Below are 16,563 nucleotides of genomic sequence, written 5' to 3'. Positions count from 1 at the left end.
GGGAAGGCTATTATTAAATCAGTTTGGATCATGGATTTTCCTGGAATTCTTTAATGATTCCTAGGATTTTGCAGTTTCTTCATGATGGTTTGGATAATGATTTTTCTACTAGTTCTCTTAGAGGTCAGATTTTAGCTCTCAGTTCTGTTTCATAAAAAGATTGCTAATCTTCCTGATATTCAGTGTTTTGTTCAGGCTTTGGTCAGGATTAAGCCTATTGTGAAGCAGGTTTCTCCTGCCTGGAGCCTTAATTTGGTTTTAAAGGTTTTGCAAGCTCCTCTACTGGATATCAAGATTTTATCTTGGAAGGTTTTGTTTCTTTTGGCTATATCTTCTGCTAGAATATTTTCTGAATTGTCTGCCCTTTCTTGTGATCCTCCTTAATTATTAATTATTTATCAGGATAAGGAAGTTTTGAGAACTAAGTTTGATTTCCTACCTAAAGCAGTGTCTTTGGACAACTTTAGTAGGGAAATTGTTAAACCTTCTTGTTGATCCTTCTTTTTGTCCTAATCACACGAATTCTATGGAAAGGCTTCTCCATAATCTGGATGTTTTTAGAACTTTGAAGTACTATTTGCAGGCTACCAAGTATTTAAAATAAACTTCTAGTTAGTCTGTTAATTTGTTAATTTTCCTGGTTCTAGAAAAGAGCAGAAAGCTATGGCTGCTTCTTTGGCATTTTGGCTTAAGATTTTGATCAAGAAGGTTTACTTGGAGGTGGGTCAGTCCACTCCTAAACTGATTACTGCTCATTCTACCAGATCAGTTGCCACATCTTGGAAAATTTGCAAGGCAGCTACTTGGTCTTCTTTGCATACTGTACATTTACTAAATTCTACCATTTTGATGGTTTTGCTTCTTCTGAAGCAGAAGTTGGTAGAAAAAGGCTTTTTTTTTTTTGCTCATTACATATCCTACCTTTTTTGCTTGGCTATAAATCAGACTAGTTTCTAGTAAGGTGAGAGGGTTTTATAGAGCTCTTGGGTTTTGGGAATCTTTGCCTCCTGCTAGTGGCCCGGAAGAATAATTCTGTGTGTATGGTAAACTCCAAAGGAGAAGCCAGGCAAACAGGGGCATATATGTCCACCCCTGTCCGCCAGTGAATGATAAATCGAACCCTGTATATAATAGATGCAAAAACAGCTAAATTCATTAGTATTCATTGAGTTTGGAAAGCCTGTAAAAAGTTTGTCTACTTTATAATGGAATTAAATCACATATCATGTCATACAACTAAAAACTTTTATTGTTTTACAATACAGAGTCTTTAAAAATAAAATTGTCTGTGTGACTAGAATAAAGTATATAAAATCTGCCAAACAGAATGTAAACTATATTGGGTCACTGAGTATGAGAAAGACGTCCTTGCTAAAGCCGGGAGATCATTACACATTAAGTGATTATTGAGCCCTGGGGATATTGGGAAGCAATTTACTAGAACATAAAAATAACTGCAGCCTGCTAATAATATAAGAAAAACTGAGAAAACAAAAACTGCAAGTGAACAAGTTTTATACTCTTCTGATAAACTATTTATTCCAAAGAACTTTTTTTTTGCATATATATTACTCAAATGTTTAATCATTGGATCTCATTTCTCTAAGGCTAAAAAAGATTTACTTATTAAGATGCTATAGCCATAGCCATAAAAGCAAGAAACTGTATTAAAGGCAGGATCGTTTGTTTTCATGATGTGCTTAGCTTTAATTTTATTGACTTACATGGGATCGTGACTCTCTGGGAAGCAATGAACACAGAGTTTGTCTGTTCCTGTTATGAGCATCAAGATCCACAAATATGACAGACCAGGAGCAGCCCTGCAGACAAAACAAGAAACAAAACAATTCATTAGCTTGCATGAAGACTAAAAGCCAATTAGCAAATGTCAGTCAATATGGTGTCTCCCATTCATTCTGTTGAAAAGATCAATAAAAAATAAATAAGAAAAGGACGATCCATTTTTTCCCTTGACAAGATAAATTAAATTTATTTGTGTGGTTTTTTTTTTTCCAAACATTAAAAAAGGGAAACTGTGGAAAGAATTTAGTTGAAATTATTTTTATTGCAGAACATATAACAAATACATCACATATTAAATATTCAAGGAAGCTCCCTTTCCCCTTTCTCCTCTTAAAAGGAGAACTTCAGTTCCATGCCTGATAGGCGTGAGTTCAAGTGATGTCCCAAAGGAGAACAAGAACTTTCTGGGCGTGCCCATATCAAAACGTAGATTTGACCAGAACAGTTCATAAATCACAGGATCTGCATATATTAAATCATATAGTCCAAAAGAAAAAGAGAGAGGAGTGCCTTTCCTTCAGGAAGGAGAAATCTGTATCCCATTATGTCCCTCCCTCTTCCTCTCTGAATCATCAGGATAACATTATTTCCTTTTATAACCCCAACTGTACATTTAAACAATAAATATTAAACAACAAAACAAAACATAAACTGTTTCCATAACTTGCCTGTCTCGTCCCCCTTCATGCCGTAGATCCCAGGAGGGAGCCCCCCTCAAGTCATACCTTGGTCTCAGTCAAGAGTCGATATCTTATGTCCCCTTGTATATCTAAGTTAATGTCATTGCCCTATACTGGTTGTGTATCATCCTTTTGGGTCTTGTGAAGTATTAATAACCTTTCAGAATCCAATATTCCCATATTTTCAGGAACTGTTCATGGGTCGCTTGTATATAAGAAGCTGATTCGGACATCTTATTTGTAGTTTTAATCTTTTCTAGTATTTCTCCCCATGTGGGAACCCCTGTTTTCCAATACCTAGCCACACAGATCCTAGTCGCAGTACATAGAGTGCGTATAAATGTATTTATGGCTTTATTAAAGGGTTTGATATGTTCGTTTAATAGTGCCTGGGACATTGTCAAATTTATGTTTTCGGACAGTACCTCACTAAGTAGCTTGGATAGATTAGCCCATATCTGTTTTATCTGGGGGCACTCCCACCACATATGTATGTATGTATGTCCCTGTTTCCGTACATCCTGTGTAACAATTTTTGTTACCCCTTGGAGTATAATGTGATGTGATTATTGGAGTAAGGTACCATCTAAAGATGGTCTTAATACAATTTTCCTTAAAGTCAGCACTAATTAGACCTTTCCCTGCTGTGCAAAAGATTGTTTCCCATTCCTCTTTGGTTCGTGTCTCATTCATGTCTAATTCCCATTTCTCCATTAAGGGGGTTTTAGAGGTGTTTTTAGCTGCCTGTATCGAAATATATATGTGAGAGATAAGTTTTTTGTGTCTGATACTGGAGCTTGTGTATCGTTCTAGCGTTGTTAAACTCTGTCTGGGATTCTGCGGTATGGCTTTTGTGATGGCAGATGCTATTTGTAGGTATAAGAACCAATGTAATTTTTCTGGTAGTAGTTTTTCTTGTAGTTGCTGAAATGTAGCTATTTTACCTTTGTGTAGAAAATCAGCCACCCTGTAAAGCCCTTTGTTCTCCCATTTACCTATCTGACCATGGAAATCCTGGCACAGAAGTGTCCTAATTGGCCTCTTTAGTGAATCTGCTGGTAGTAGCTTTAAAGATGTAGATAGTGAATTCCACATCTCCATCATATCCCCTGTTAGTTTCGAAGCCTGTGTCTTCCTGGAGGTACTTCCAGGATGTTCCCAGAGAATATCCTCTGGGTTGTTATAACCTGCCAACAAGGTCTCAACTCGCACCCATATAAAGTCGTTTGGTTTTTGGCCTAGAAGAGTGGTCTGTGCCAGTCTCGCCGCCTGGTAGTAGTTTATTAAATTTGGGGCCCCCACCCCTCCCAGTTGTCTATGGAGTAGTAATGTTTGGGAAGGAATTCTAGCCTTCTTGTTCCCCCTGATAAAGCTGGTCAAGTCGGTCTGTAATTTGTGAAGTTCCACCAATGGAATTTTAATTGGGAGGGTCCTAAAAAGATACAAAAGCCTTGGAAGCGTATTCATTTTAACGGCCGATAAGCGGCCATACCATGAGAAACCACTAGTCTTCCAAACTTTGAACTCCTTTCTAATTGTTTTGAATAGAGGGACGTAGTTCAGTTTGTATAATTCTGTGATATCACTTGAGATTCTAATTCCTAAGTATTTAAGTGCCTCCTTTGCCCTGTGGGAAGAATTTAAAGGGACGTTTGATTTCCCAAGAAGGTGTAATTTTGTATACTAAAACTATTTTGTTGTGTATCTATTTTGCTCCCTTTTCATGTAAAGTAAAAAATTAGATCAATGCACTAGAGCACAAATAATCCCATAGGGGGCGCTTCCTACTTTAACATAAAACACATATCCAAAAAACAAACAACAAACACAAAAGCATACAAAAAAACATAATTTATGCTTACCTGATAAATTTATTTCTCTTGTAGTGTATCCAGTCCACGGATCATCCATTACTTGTGGGATATTCTCCTTCCCAACAGGAAGTTGCAAGAGGATCACCCACAGCAGAGCTGCTATATAGCTCCTCCCCTCACTGCCATATCCAGTCATTCGACCGAAACAAGCCGAGAAAGGAGAAACCATAGGGTGCAGTGGTGACTGTAGTTTAATTAAAATTTTGACCTGCCTGAAAAGGACAGGGCGGGCCGTGGACTGGATACACTACAAGAGAAATAAATTTATCAGGTAAGCATAAATTATGTTTTCTCTTGTTAAGTGTATCCAGTCCACGGATCTTCCATTACTTGTGGGATACCAATACCAAAGCTAAAGTACACGGATGATGGGAGGGACAAGGCAGGAACTTAAACGGAAGGAACCACTGCCTGTAGAACCTCTCTCCCAAAAACAGCCTCCGAAGAAGCAAAAGTATCAAATTTGGACAAAAGTATGAAGGGAAGACCAAGTTGCAGCCTTGCAAATCTGTTCAACAGAGGCCTCATTTTTAAAGGCCCAGGTGGAAGCCACAGCTCTAGTAGAATGAGCTGTAATCCTTTCAGGAGGCTGCTGTCCAGCAGTCTCATAGGCTAAACGGATTATACTCCGAAGCCAAAAAGAAAGAGAGGTTGCCGAGGCCTTCTGACCTCTCCTCTGTCCAGAGTAAACAACAAACAGGTTAGATGTTTGGCGAAAATCTTTAGTAGCCTGTAAGTAAAACTTCAAGGCACGGACTATGTCTAGATTATGCAAAAGACATTCCTTCTTTGAAGAAGGATTAGGACATAATGATGGAACAACAATCTCTTGATTGATATTCTTGTTAGAAACCACCTTAGGTAAAAACCCAGGTTTTGTACACGGAACAACTTTATCTGAATGAAAGATCAGATAAGGAGAATCACAATGTAAGGCAGATAACTCCGAGACTCTTCGAGCCGAGGAAATAGCCATCAGAAAAAGAACTTTCCATGAAAGAAGTTTGATATCAATAGAATGAAGGGGTTCAAACGGAACCCCTTGAAGAACTTTAAGAACCAAGTTTAAGCTCCATGGAGGAGCAACAGGTTTAAACACAGGCTTAATTCTAACTAAAGCCTGACAAAATGCCTGAATGTCTGGAACTTCTGCCAGACGCTTGTGTAAAAGAATAGAGAGAGCAGAAATCTGTCCCTTTAAAAGAACTAGCTGATAATCCTTTGTCCAAACCCTCTTGGAGGAAGGACAATATCCTAGGAATCCTAACCCTACTCCATGAGTAATTCTTGGATTCACACCAATGAAGATATTTACGCCATATCTTGTGGTAAATTTTCCTGGTGACAGGCTTTTGTGCCTGTATTAAGGTATCAATTACTGACTCGGAGAAGCCACGCTTTGATAGGATCAAGCGTTCAATCTCCATGAAGTCAGTCTCAGAGAAAGTAGATTCGGATGATTGAAAGGACCTTGTATTAGAAGGTCTTGTCTCAGAGGCAGAGTCCATGGAGGAAAGGATGACATGTCCACTAGGTCTGCATACCAGGTCCTGCGTGGCCACGCAGGCGCTATCAATATCACCGATGTTCTTTCCTGTTTGATTTTGGCAATCAGACGAGGGAGCAGAGGAAACGGTGGAAACACATAAGCCAGGTTGAAGAACCAAGGCGCTGCTAGAGCATCTATCAGTGCCGCTTCTGGGTCCCTGGACCTGGATCCGTAACAAGGAAGCTTGGCGTTCTGGCGAGACGCCATGACATCCAATTCTGGTTTGCCCCAACGGAGAACCAATTGAGCAAACACCTCCGGATGGAGTTCCCATTTCCCCGGATGAAAAGTCTGACGACTTAGAAAATCCGCCTCCCAGTTCTCTACACCTGGGATATGGATCGCTGACAGGTGGCAAGAGTGAGTCTCTGCCCAGCGAATTATCTTGGAGACTTCTGACATCGCTAGGGAACTCCTGGTCCCCCCTTGATGGTTGATGTAAGCTACAGTCGTGATGTTGTCCGACTGAAATCTGATGAACCTCAGTGTTGCTAGCTGAGGCCAAGCCAGAAAAGCATTGAATATTGCTCTTAACTCCAGAATATTTATTAGGAGGAGTTTCTCCTCCTGAGTCCATGAACCCTGAGCCTTCAGGGAGTTCCAGACTGCACCCCAACCTAGAAGGCTGGCACCTGTTGTTACAATTGTCCAATCTGGTCTGCGAAAAGGTCATACCCTTGGACAGATGGGCCCGAGATAACCACCAGAGAAGAGAATCTCTGGTTTCCTGATCCAGATTTAGTAGAGGGGACAAATCTGTGTAATCCCCATTCCACTGACTGATCATGCATAATTGCAGCAGTCTGAGATGCAGGCGAGCGAATGGCACTATGTCCATCGCCGCTACCATTAAGCCGATTACTTCCATGCACTGAGCCACCGTGGGGTGCGGAATGGAGTGAAGAACACGGCAAGCATTTAGAAGTTTTGATAACCTGGACTCCGTCAGGTAAATTTTCATTTCTACAGACTCTATTAGAGTCCCTAGGAAGGAAACCCTCGTGAGAGGAGATAGATAACTCTTTTCTTCGTTCACTTTCCACCCATGCGACCTCAGGAATGCCAGAACTATCTCTGTATGAGATTTGGCAATTTGAAAGCTTGACGCCTGTATCAGGATATCGTCCAGGTAAGGAGCCACCGCTATGCCTCGCGGTCTTAGGACCGCCAGAAGTGAGCCCAGAACCTTTGTAAAAATTCTTGGGGCTGTAGCCAACCCGAATGGAAGAGCTACAAATTGGTAATGCATGTCTAGAAAGGCAAACCTCAGGAACTGATGATGATTCTTGTGAATTGGAATGTGAAGGTAGGCATCCTTTAAATCCACTGTGGTCATGTACTGACCCTCTTGGATCATGGGTAAAATGGTTCAAATAGTTTCCATCTTGAATGACGGAACTCTGAGGAATTTGTTTAGGATCTTTAAATCCAAAATTGGTCTGAAGGTTCCCTCTTTTTTGGGAACCACAAACAGATTTGAATAAAACCCCTGTCCTTGTTCCGTCCGCGGAACTGGATGGATCACTCCCATTACAAGGAGATCTTGTACGCAGCTTAGGAATGCCTCTTTCTTTATCTGGTTTGCAGATAATCTTGAAAGGTGAAATCTCCCTTGTGGAGGAGAAGCTTTGAAGTCCAGAAGATATCCCTGAGATATGATCTCCAACGCCCAGGGATCCTGAACATCTCTTGCCCACGCCTGGGCGAAGAGAGAGAGTCTGCCCCCTACTAGATCCGTTGTCGGATAGGGGGTCGCTCCTTCATGCTGTCTTAGATGCAGCAGCCGGCCTTCTGGCTTGCTTGCCCTTGTTCCAGGACTGGTTAGGTTTCCAGGCCTGCTTGGATTGAGCAAAAGTTCCCTCTTGTTTTGAAGCAGAGGAAGTTGATGCTGCACCTGCCTTGAAATTTCGAAAGGCACGAAAATTAGACTGTTTGGCCTTTGATTTGGCCCTGTCCTGAGGAAGGGTATGACCCTTACCTCCAGTAATGTCAGCAATAATTTCTTTCAAACCAGGCCCGAATAAGGTCTGCCCCTTGAAAGGAATGTTGAGTAATTTAGACTTTGAAGTCACATCAGCTGACCAGGATTTGAGCCATAGCGCCCTACGTGCCTGGATGGCAAATCCAGAATTCTTAGCCGTTAGTTTAGTCAAATGAACAATGGCATCAGAAACAAATGAGTTAGCTAGCTTAAGAGTTCTAAGCTTGTCAACAATTTCAGTCAATGGAGCTGTATGGATGGCCTCTTCCAGGGCCTCAAACCAGAATGCCGCCGCAGCAGTGACAGGCGCAATGCATGCAAGGGGCTGTAAAATAAAACCTTGTTGAATAAACATTTTCTTAAGGTAACCCTCCAATTTTTTATCCATTGGATCTGAAAAAGCACAACTGTCCTCAACCGGGATAGTGGTACGCTTTGCTAAAGTAGAAACTGCTCCCTCCACCTTAGGGACAGTCTGCCATAAGTCCCGTGTAGTGGCATCTATTGGAAACATTTTTCTAAATATAGGAGGTGGGGAAAAGGGCACACCGGGCCTATCCCACTCCTTACTAATAATTTCTGTAAGCCTTTTAGGTATTGGAAAAACATCAGTACTCACCGGCACTGCATAGTATTTATCCAGCCTACACAATTTCTCTGGCACTGCAATTGTGTCACAGTCATTCAGAGCAGCTAATACCTCCCCAAGCAATACACGGAGGTTCTCAAGCTTAAATTTAAAATTAGAAATCTCTGAATCAGGTCTCCCCGATTCAGAGACGTCACCCACAGACTGAAGCTCTCCGTCCTCAGGTTCTGCATATTGTGAAGCAGTATCAGACATGGCTCTTACAGCATCTACGCACTCTGTATCTCGTCTAACCCCAGAGCTATCGCGCTTGCCTCTCAATTCAGGCAATCTGGATAATACCTCTGACAGGGTATTATTCATGATTGCAGCCATGTCCTGCAAAGTAATCGCTATGGGCGTCCCTGATGTACTTGGCGCCATATTAGCGTGTGTCCCTTGAGCGGGAGGCGAAGGGTCCGACACGTGGGGAGAGTTAGTCGGCATAACTTCCCCCTCGACAGACCCCTCTGGTGACAATTCTTTTATAGATAAAGACTGATCTTTACTGTTTAAGGTGAAATCAATACATTTAGTACACATTCTCCTATGGGGCTCCACCATGGCTTTTAAACATAATGAACAAGTATCCTCTGTTTCAGACATGTTTGTACAGACTAGCAATGAGACTAGCAAGCTTGGAAAAAACTTTAAAGCAAGTTAACAAGCAATATAAAAAACGTTACTGTGCCTTTAAGAGAAACAAATTTTGACAAAATTTGAAATAACAGTGAAAAAAGGCAGTTACACTAACAAAATTTTTACAGTGTATGTAACAAGTCAGCAGAGCATTGCACCCACTTGCAAATGGATGATTAACCCCTTAATAACAAAAACAGAATAATAAATGACAAAAACGTTTTTTAAACACAGTCACAACAACTGCCACAGTCTACTGTGATTGTTACCCTCCTCAAACACGACTTTGAAGCCTTTTGAGCCCTTCAGAATGGAACAAAAAATGTACTCACAAACGTGATGCACCCAATGGTGCTATAGGAGCAGGCTGGGACTTCACAGCAGTCCAGGTCACTGTTTCCAACCAACTGTGCTATTAGGCCAAACCTTCTTTGAAAATTCCCCCAAATACCTATTCTGTTTATCATCTGTTTTGGTGATACTAGGCCATTGTGGTGCCTCTGTTTCCTTTTTACAGACCCTTTTCCTGTAATTTAACCATGAAAAATGTTTGTTTGTTTTTCAAACTCCTGTGACAATTTTAAATGCATAAGCCAGTCAAACCCTTCCACTGTTGGAACAGTGATTGTTTGATTTATATTTGCCCTAAATATGTTACAAAATGGATAAGATAATTAGCTTTTAAGTAATTCAAAGCAAACATTTTGCTAACAAAATGACAGTTTAAATATTTTTAAAACATGTATTTTGCATGCAGATTTGTTGCAATGCAGTGCCTTACTACTGATATATACAAATTATTACAAAAGATGTTACAACTTTAAAGTAGAATTCCTTTCTAGGCAGCCATGGATAAACCATAGTTTATAGAAAATCTTATAAACAATACAGTTCCCCCACTAAATATACCTCATGCAAGAGTCGATATTTCAGTTGTAGTTTACCCTAATTTGAGACCATTCAGGAATCAATTGCTATATCATGTGATATTTTGACTGTAACATTGCTTGAGTGTTTTGTTAGTGCAGCTGCCAATTCTGAACTGACTATGCCAATTCAATATGATTTGCGGCTACGCACATATGCTCCACTGATTTCTTAGCAGACATGTTCATTTCTGGACCACTAGTACATTGCTGGTCCGGGGCTGACATTAAAGTTATTGTAAATCCTAGCGTTTGTGAAATGCTAGGATTTACCATTGAAACAAATAAAGGGGACTTTCAGTCATGAAGTATAAAATACTTCATTCCGAAAACTCCTTTACTTGTTGGAAGCATTTGTCGCACTGAGCTGCAGAACGCTATTTCGCCGAGAGGTAGCTGTGCGTTCCAACTGGCGCCAAGCCAGATAGCCCACAATGAAAAGCAATGACTCATAATTACAGAAATAATAAACTAATAGTTTAAAACATTTAAATGTTTACAGTGGAAGACAATAACATTTTTTTTTTTTTAATATTTCTGAGTACAATCTTTAAAAGTCTTTGTTGAAAGAATTACTAGGGTAAATTTTAAGACTAAATAATTATTACTACCTTCCAAAAATACCACCTATATTAATTATCTAACAAAGTTCATTAGAACAGAAGCTAGATTGAAAAAATGCTGCCCAACTCTGCAGCTGTACCTGACCAACATCTGAGCCTCAGCATCAGGTAGGCGCGCTGGGAAGGCCATTTAAAATAAAATACAAAATGATCTTATGTTTGCATTTATTTTATTGACTTAGTTTAGCCTACAAATTTACACTATATATTTTACTAACTTTATTTACTGTATGTTTAAATATTTGTGGATCATAACTTCTTGTATGATTAATATTTTTGACAGGCGGTAGCACCGGATATATGGAAAACTAGTTTCAGTGTCTAATAGTCAGCATAATACAGTAATTCCCTAGGGGGTCTTTCTTTTAAACCTATGGTCTGTTTCTTGCATAGATACAATATATAGCCAAAATTATGTGGACACTCCTATTAATTACTGAGTTCAAGTATTTCAGCCACACCCATTGCTAACCAGTGCATAACATCCAGCACATAGCAATGAAATCTCCAGAGGCAAACATTGGCAGTACAAGGAGTTGTACTGAAGAGCTCAGTGACTTTAAACATGGACTTGTTAAACATGGTGCGGTTGTTATAGCTACAAAGTGGGAACCAAACCATATTAATGCCCATGGTTTTGGAATAGGATATCCAACCAGCTTCATATAGGTGTGATGGTCAGGTGTCAACATACTTTTGGCCATATAGTGTATCGTAGCCAAAAGTTTCACTTAAAGTGGCATGTAAGTCAAACTGTTCATGATTCAGATTTAATTCTATTATCACATTTACATTGTTGTCTTGTTATCCTTTGTTGAAAACCAAACATAAATAGGGTCAGGAGCAGCAATACACTACTGGGAGCTAGCTGGTGAATAGTGGCTATGCACAAATGCCTCTTGTCACTGGCTCACCAGATGTATTCAGCAGGGTCCCAGTAGTGCATTGCTGCTCTGGAGCTGACCTTACCTATGTGTTTATCCTCTTTGCATGAGTTAAAAAAGTAGGTGTTGATAACAGTCCATTAGCAAAGCTAATCAAATCCTTTAATGGTGAACTGGGTATAAAAGTTTATTTAATGATTATTTTCTAAAGGATTGTGATCGACTCCATAGTTATAGGTAGTGTAGTAATAAAATACTCTAAACCCTAAAACATTAGAACTTTTCTTTTAATACGTTTACATCCCTTTAATAAGATGTGGAATGAATGTGAATCTGTATATGCAGAAAACATGCATGAAGAGCTAGCTCATTAGGTCTACAATTGTATTATTTCCATCTGAAAGGGGTCTCCCCATGTGTCTGAATACAGCTGTATTATCAACTCTGCCAGGTACAGACCCCTCAGCTTGTCCATGTAGAAGCTGATCAGAAATAACTACTTACACTTTTCTCTCCCACCACGTCAAAGCAAAGTCGCATTTTCCATCATTCCATTATGGTAAAGATGGGAAAAAAACATTGAAAGGGAGTGAAAGCAATTTTCTCTGCAGTGTTTGAGAAAAACATATGAATCACAATGATTTCTTGTTTTTCCAATGAAAGAACTGTTATTATTATTAAAACCATACGCAAGGGTATAAAGTATTCGATTTGGTAACAAGAAAAAAAACTATTTTGAAGTTAAAGGGATAGAAAGATCAATAAATATGCATAGGTGCATTTCAATGTGAAATAGAAGCATTTTTGCAATATACTTTCATTAGCAAAAAGGTTTATAGTAAAAGTTATTAGTTTTTCTGCGACATACGCACATATCCTATGAGGGCCGTGCACCAGTATTCAAACACCATGCCTGCTCAGACTCAGCAGTGGCTGGTATGACACAAATAATGTCTTCAGAAGCAATAAAAAAACACTGCCAGCTCTCTGAGAAGGTGAGGCGTATAAATGCTGGTGCACAGGCCCCCACAAGATATGTGTGTATGCCACATTAAAAAAAAAACAGTAATAACTTTTACTAAAAGCATTTTTGATAATGAAAGTATACTGCAAAAATTCTTCTATTAGGCATTGTAATGCACACGTCATTTCATTTTTGACATTTCTATACCTTTAACCCCTTAACGACCAAGGACGTGCCAGGCACGTCCTACAAAAAACGGTCGTTAACAACCAAGGACGTGCCTCGCTTCCAGCAGCTTTCAGGGTATTGTAGCGATGCCTCAATATTGAGGCATTGTGTAATACCCTTTTTTAAGCAAACAGATGCAGAGATCTCTGTGGCCCTCTCTGCATCGGCCAGCGATGGTGCCGATCGTTGGTGGCATGGGAGGGATACGAGGGAAGCAGGTGGGCGGCCTATCGCTGGAGATGAGTTCCTGATCCGGGAGTGCACGGCAGAGTGTGTGCGAGAGGGCGGGGATGCCCGCTCCCGTTACATATTAAGTGTACAGTATAAGTGTACAGTATGTTGATGGAGGGAGAGGGAAGAACAGAGTGGGAGGGGGTGAATAAGTGTTGGGGAAAGGGATCTGGAAAGGGTGAGGCTGGGAGGGTATTGAGGGTGGCAGCTACACTACAGAAAAATTGGAGTTTTATTATATTTATTAAAAAAAAGCACATTTTGTAGCAAACTGGGTACTGGCAGACAGCTGCCAGTACCTATGATGGCGTCAAATAGGTAGAGGGGGGAGGGATCAGGGAGGTTGGGGGCATAGGGGAGATCCTACATTGCAGAAAATATATAAAAAATAAAAAAACAAAAACAGCCTTTTATTTTAGTACTGGCAGACTTTCTGCCAGTACTTAAGATGGTGGTGACAATTGTGGGGTGGGGGAGGGAAGGGAGCCGTTTGAGGGGGGTCAGGGAGTAATCAGGGGGTGGATGTGTCAGGTGGGAGGCTGATCTCTACACTAAAGCTAAAATTAACCCTACAAGCTACATATTTAACCCCTTAACTGCTGGGTATAATAGAAGTGTGATGCACAGCATTTAGCGGCCTTCTAATTACCAAAAAGTAATGCCAAAGCCATAAATGTCTGATATTTCTGAACAAAGGGGATCCCAGAGAAGCATTTATAACCATTTGTGCCATAATTGCACAAGCTGTTTGTAAATCATTTCAGTGAGAAACTTAAAGTTTGTGAAAACGTTTGTGGAAAAAGTTAACAATTTTTTTTATCAATTACATTTGGCGGCGAAAAGGTGTCATGAAATATACCAAAATGGGCCTAGATGAATACTTTGGGCTGACTACTAAATAAAAATATATACACATGTGAAGGGTTATTCAGGGATTCCTGACAGATATCTGTGTTATACATCCAAGCACTTCAGCCACCAGAAGAAATCTTTGTTTAAAATACCTTTATTCTCATTTAGTTGGGTCCAAAAGTTTACAGGAAGAACGTTTCGAACCTACAATAGGCTCTTAGTCATGTACACCTAGATATCAGTGTTACAATGTAACTATCGCTAATTTTGAAAAATAAAAAAATAGCAAAGTGCTACTTGTACTTATTGCCCTATAACTTGCAAAAACAGCAAATAACATGTAAACATTGGGAATTTCTAAACTCAGGACAAAATTTTGAAACTATTTAGCATAGGTGTTTTGATGGTTGTAGATGTGTAACAGATTTTGGGGGTCAAAGTTAGAAAAAGTGTGGGTTTTTTTTCCATTTTTTATTCATATTTTATAAAAAAATTATAGTAAATTATAAGATATGATGAAAATAATGATTCATCCTTACTTGTGGGATATTATCCTTCCTAACAGGCAAAGAGAGCACCACAGCAGAGCAGTCTATATAGCTCCCCCCTTAACTCCACCCCCCAGTCATTCGACCGAAGGCCAAGGAAGAAAAAGGAGAAACTATAAGGTGCAGGGGTGACTGAAGTTTTTAATAAAAAATACCATTTGTCTTGAATAGACAGGGCGGGCCGTGGACTCGGTACATCGCAAAAGAAAGAAATTTATCAGGTAAGCATAAATTTTGTTTTCTTTTGCATGATGTACCGAGTCCACGGATTCATCCTTACTTGTGGGATACCAATACCAAAGCTTTAGGACACGGATGAAGGGAGGGACAAGACAGAAACCTAAACGGAAGGCACCACTGCTTGCAAAACCTTTCTCCCAAAAATAGCCTCCGAAGAAGCGAAAGTATCAAATTTGTAAAATTTTGAAAAGGTATGGAGCGAAGACCAAGTCGCAACCTTACAAATCTGTTCAACAGAAGCATCATTTTTAAAAGCCCATGTGGAAGCTACCGGTCTAGTAGAATGAGCTGTAATCCTTTCAGGATGCTGCTGTCCAGCAGTCTCATAAGCCAAACGGATGATGCTTTTCAGCCAAAAGGAAAGAAAAGTCGCCGTAGCCTTTTGACCCCTACGTTTCCAGAATAGACAACAAACAAAGAAGATGTTTGACGAAAATCTTTGGTTGCCTGTAAATAGAATTTCAAAGCACGAACCACGTCCAAGTTGTGCCACAGACGTTCCTTCTTACAAGAAGGATTAGGACACAGAGAAGGAACAACAATCTCCTGATTGATATTCCTGTCAGTAACAACCTTAGGTAGGAACCCAGGCTTGGTACGCAAAACCACCTTATCAGCATGGAACACAAGATAAGGTGAGTCACATTGTAATGCAGATAGTTCAGGAACTCTTCGAGCTGAAGAGATAGCAACTAGGAACAAAACTTTCCAAGATAAAAGCTTAATATCTATGGAATGCATGGGTTCAAACGGAACCCCCTGAAGAACTTTCAGAACTAAATTTAAACTCTATGGCGGAGCAACAGGTTTAAACACAGGCTTAATTCTAGCTAAAGCCTGACAAAAAGCCTGAACATCTGGAACATCTGCCAGACACTTGTGCAACAGAATAGACAGAACAGATATCTGTCCTTTTAGGGAACTAACTGACAATCCTTTCTCCAATCCCTCTTGGAGAAAAGACAAAATCCTAAGAATCCTGATTTTACTCCAGGAGTAGCCTTTGGATTTGCACCAAAAAAAATATTTACGCCATTTCTTATGATAGATTTTCCTGGTAACAGGCTTTCGAGCATGAATCAAGGCATCTATGACCGACTCAGAGAAACCCCGTTTTGAAAGAATCAAGCGTTCAATCTCCACGCAGTCAGATGCAGAGAAATTAGATTTGGATGCTGGAATGGACCTTGAATGAGAAGGTCCCGTCTCAGTGGCATAGATGACATGTCCACCAGGTCTGCATACCAAGTCCAGCGTGGCCACGCAGGAGCTATCAAGATCACCGAAGCTCTCTCCTGTTTGATTCTAGAAATCAAACGAGGAAGAAGAGGAAATGGTGGAAACACATAAGCCAGGTTGAACGACCAGGGTACTGCTATCAGTACTGCCTGAGGATCCCTTGACCTGGATCCGTAACGAGGAAGTTTGGCATTCTGACGAGACGCCATCAGATCCAATTTATGGTGTGCCCCATAGCCGAACCAGGTGAGCAAACACCTCCGGATGGAGTTCCCACTCCCCCGGATGAAAAGTCTGAAAATCCGCCTCCCAGTTCTCTACTCCTGGGATATAGATTGCTGACAGATGGCAAGAGAGATCCTCTGCCCATCGGATTATCCTTGAGACTTCTGTCATCGCTAAGGAACTCTTTGTTCTGCCCTGATGATTGATATAAGCCACAGTCGTGATGTTGTCCGACTGAAACCTGATGAATCTGGCCGAAGCCAGCTGAGGCCATGCCTGGAGAGCATTGAATATCGCTCTTAATTCCAGAATATTTATTGGTAGGAGAGCCTTCTCCCGAGTCTACAAACCCTGTGCTTTCAGGGAATTTCAGACTGCACCCCAGCCCAAAAGGCTGGCGTCTGTCGTCACTATAACCCAATCTGGCCTGCGGAAACACATTCCCTGGG

The 16,563-nt window shown here is 40.5% G+C and overlaps 1 protein-coding gene across 3 annotated transcripts in view; it reads right to left on the bottom strand.

Annotated features, from left to right (window-relative positions):
- The window catches only part of PHKB (phosphorylase kinase regulatory subunit beta), a 1,109,273-nt gene that overhangs the window by 501,491 nt on the left and 591,219 nt on the right, over positions 1-16,563 (bottom strand). For all 3 annotated transcript variants that reach the window (XM_053701982.1, XM_053701974.1, XM_053701966.1), the window contains one exon: positions 1,725-1,820. In XM_053701982.1, the coding sequence (XP_053557957.1) occupies positions 1,725-1,820 (96 nt within the window). The remainder of the gene's footprint in view (positions 1-1,724; positions 1,821-16,563) is intronic.

This window comes from Bombina bombina, chromosome 1 (genome assembly GCF_027579735.1).
Source record: "Bombina bombina isolate aBomBom1 chromosome 1, aBomBom1.pri, whole genome shotgun sequence".
Lineage (NCBI taxonomy): Eukaryota > Metazoa > Chordata > Amphibia > Anura > Bombinatoridae > Bombina > Bombina bombina.
The sequence above is the reverse complement of the archived record's forward strand: the minus strand, read 5'-3'. Positions and strand labels throughout refer to the sequence as shown.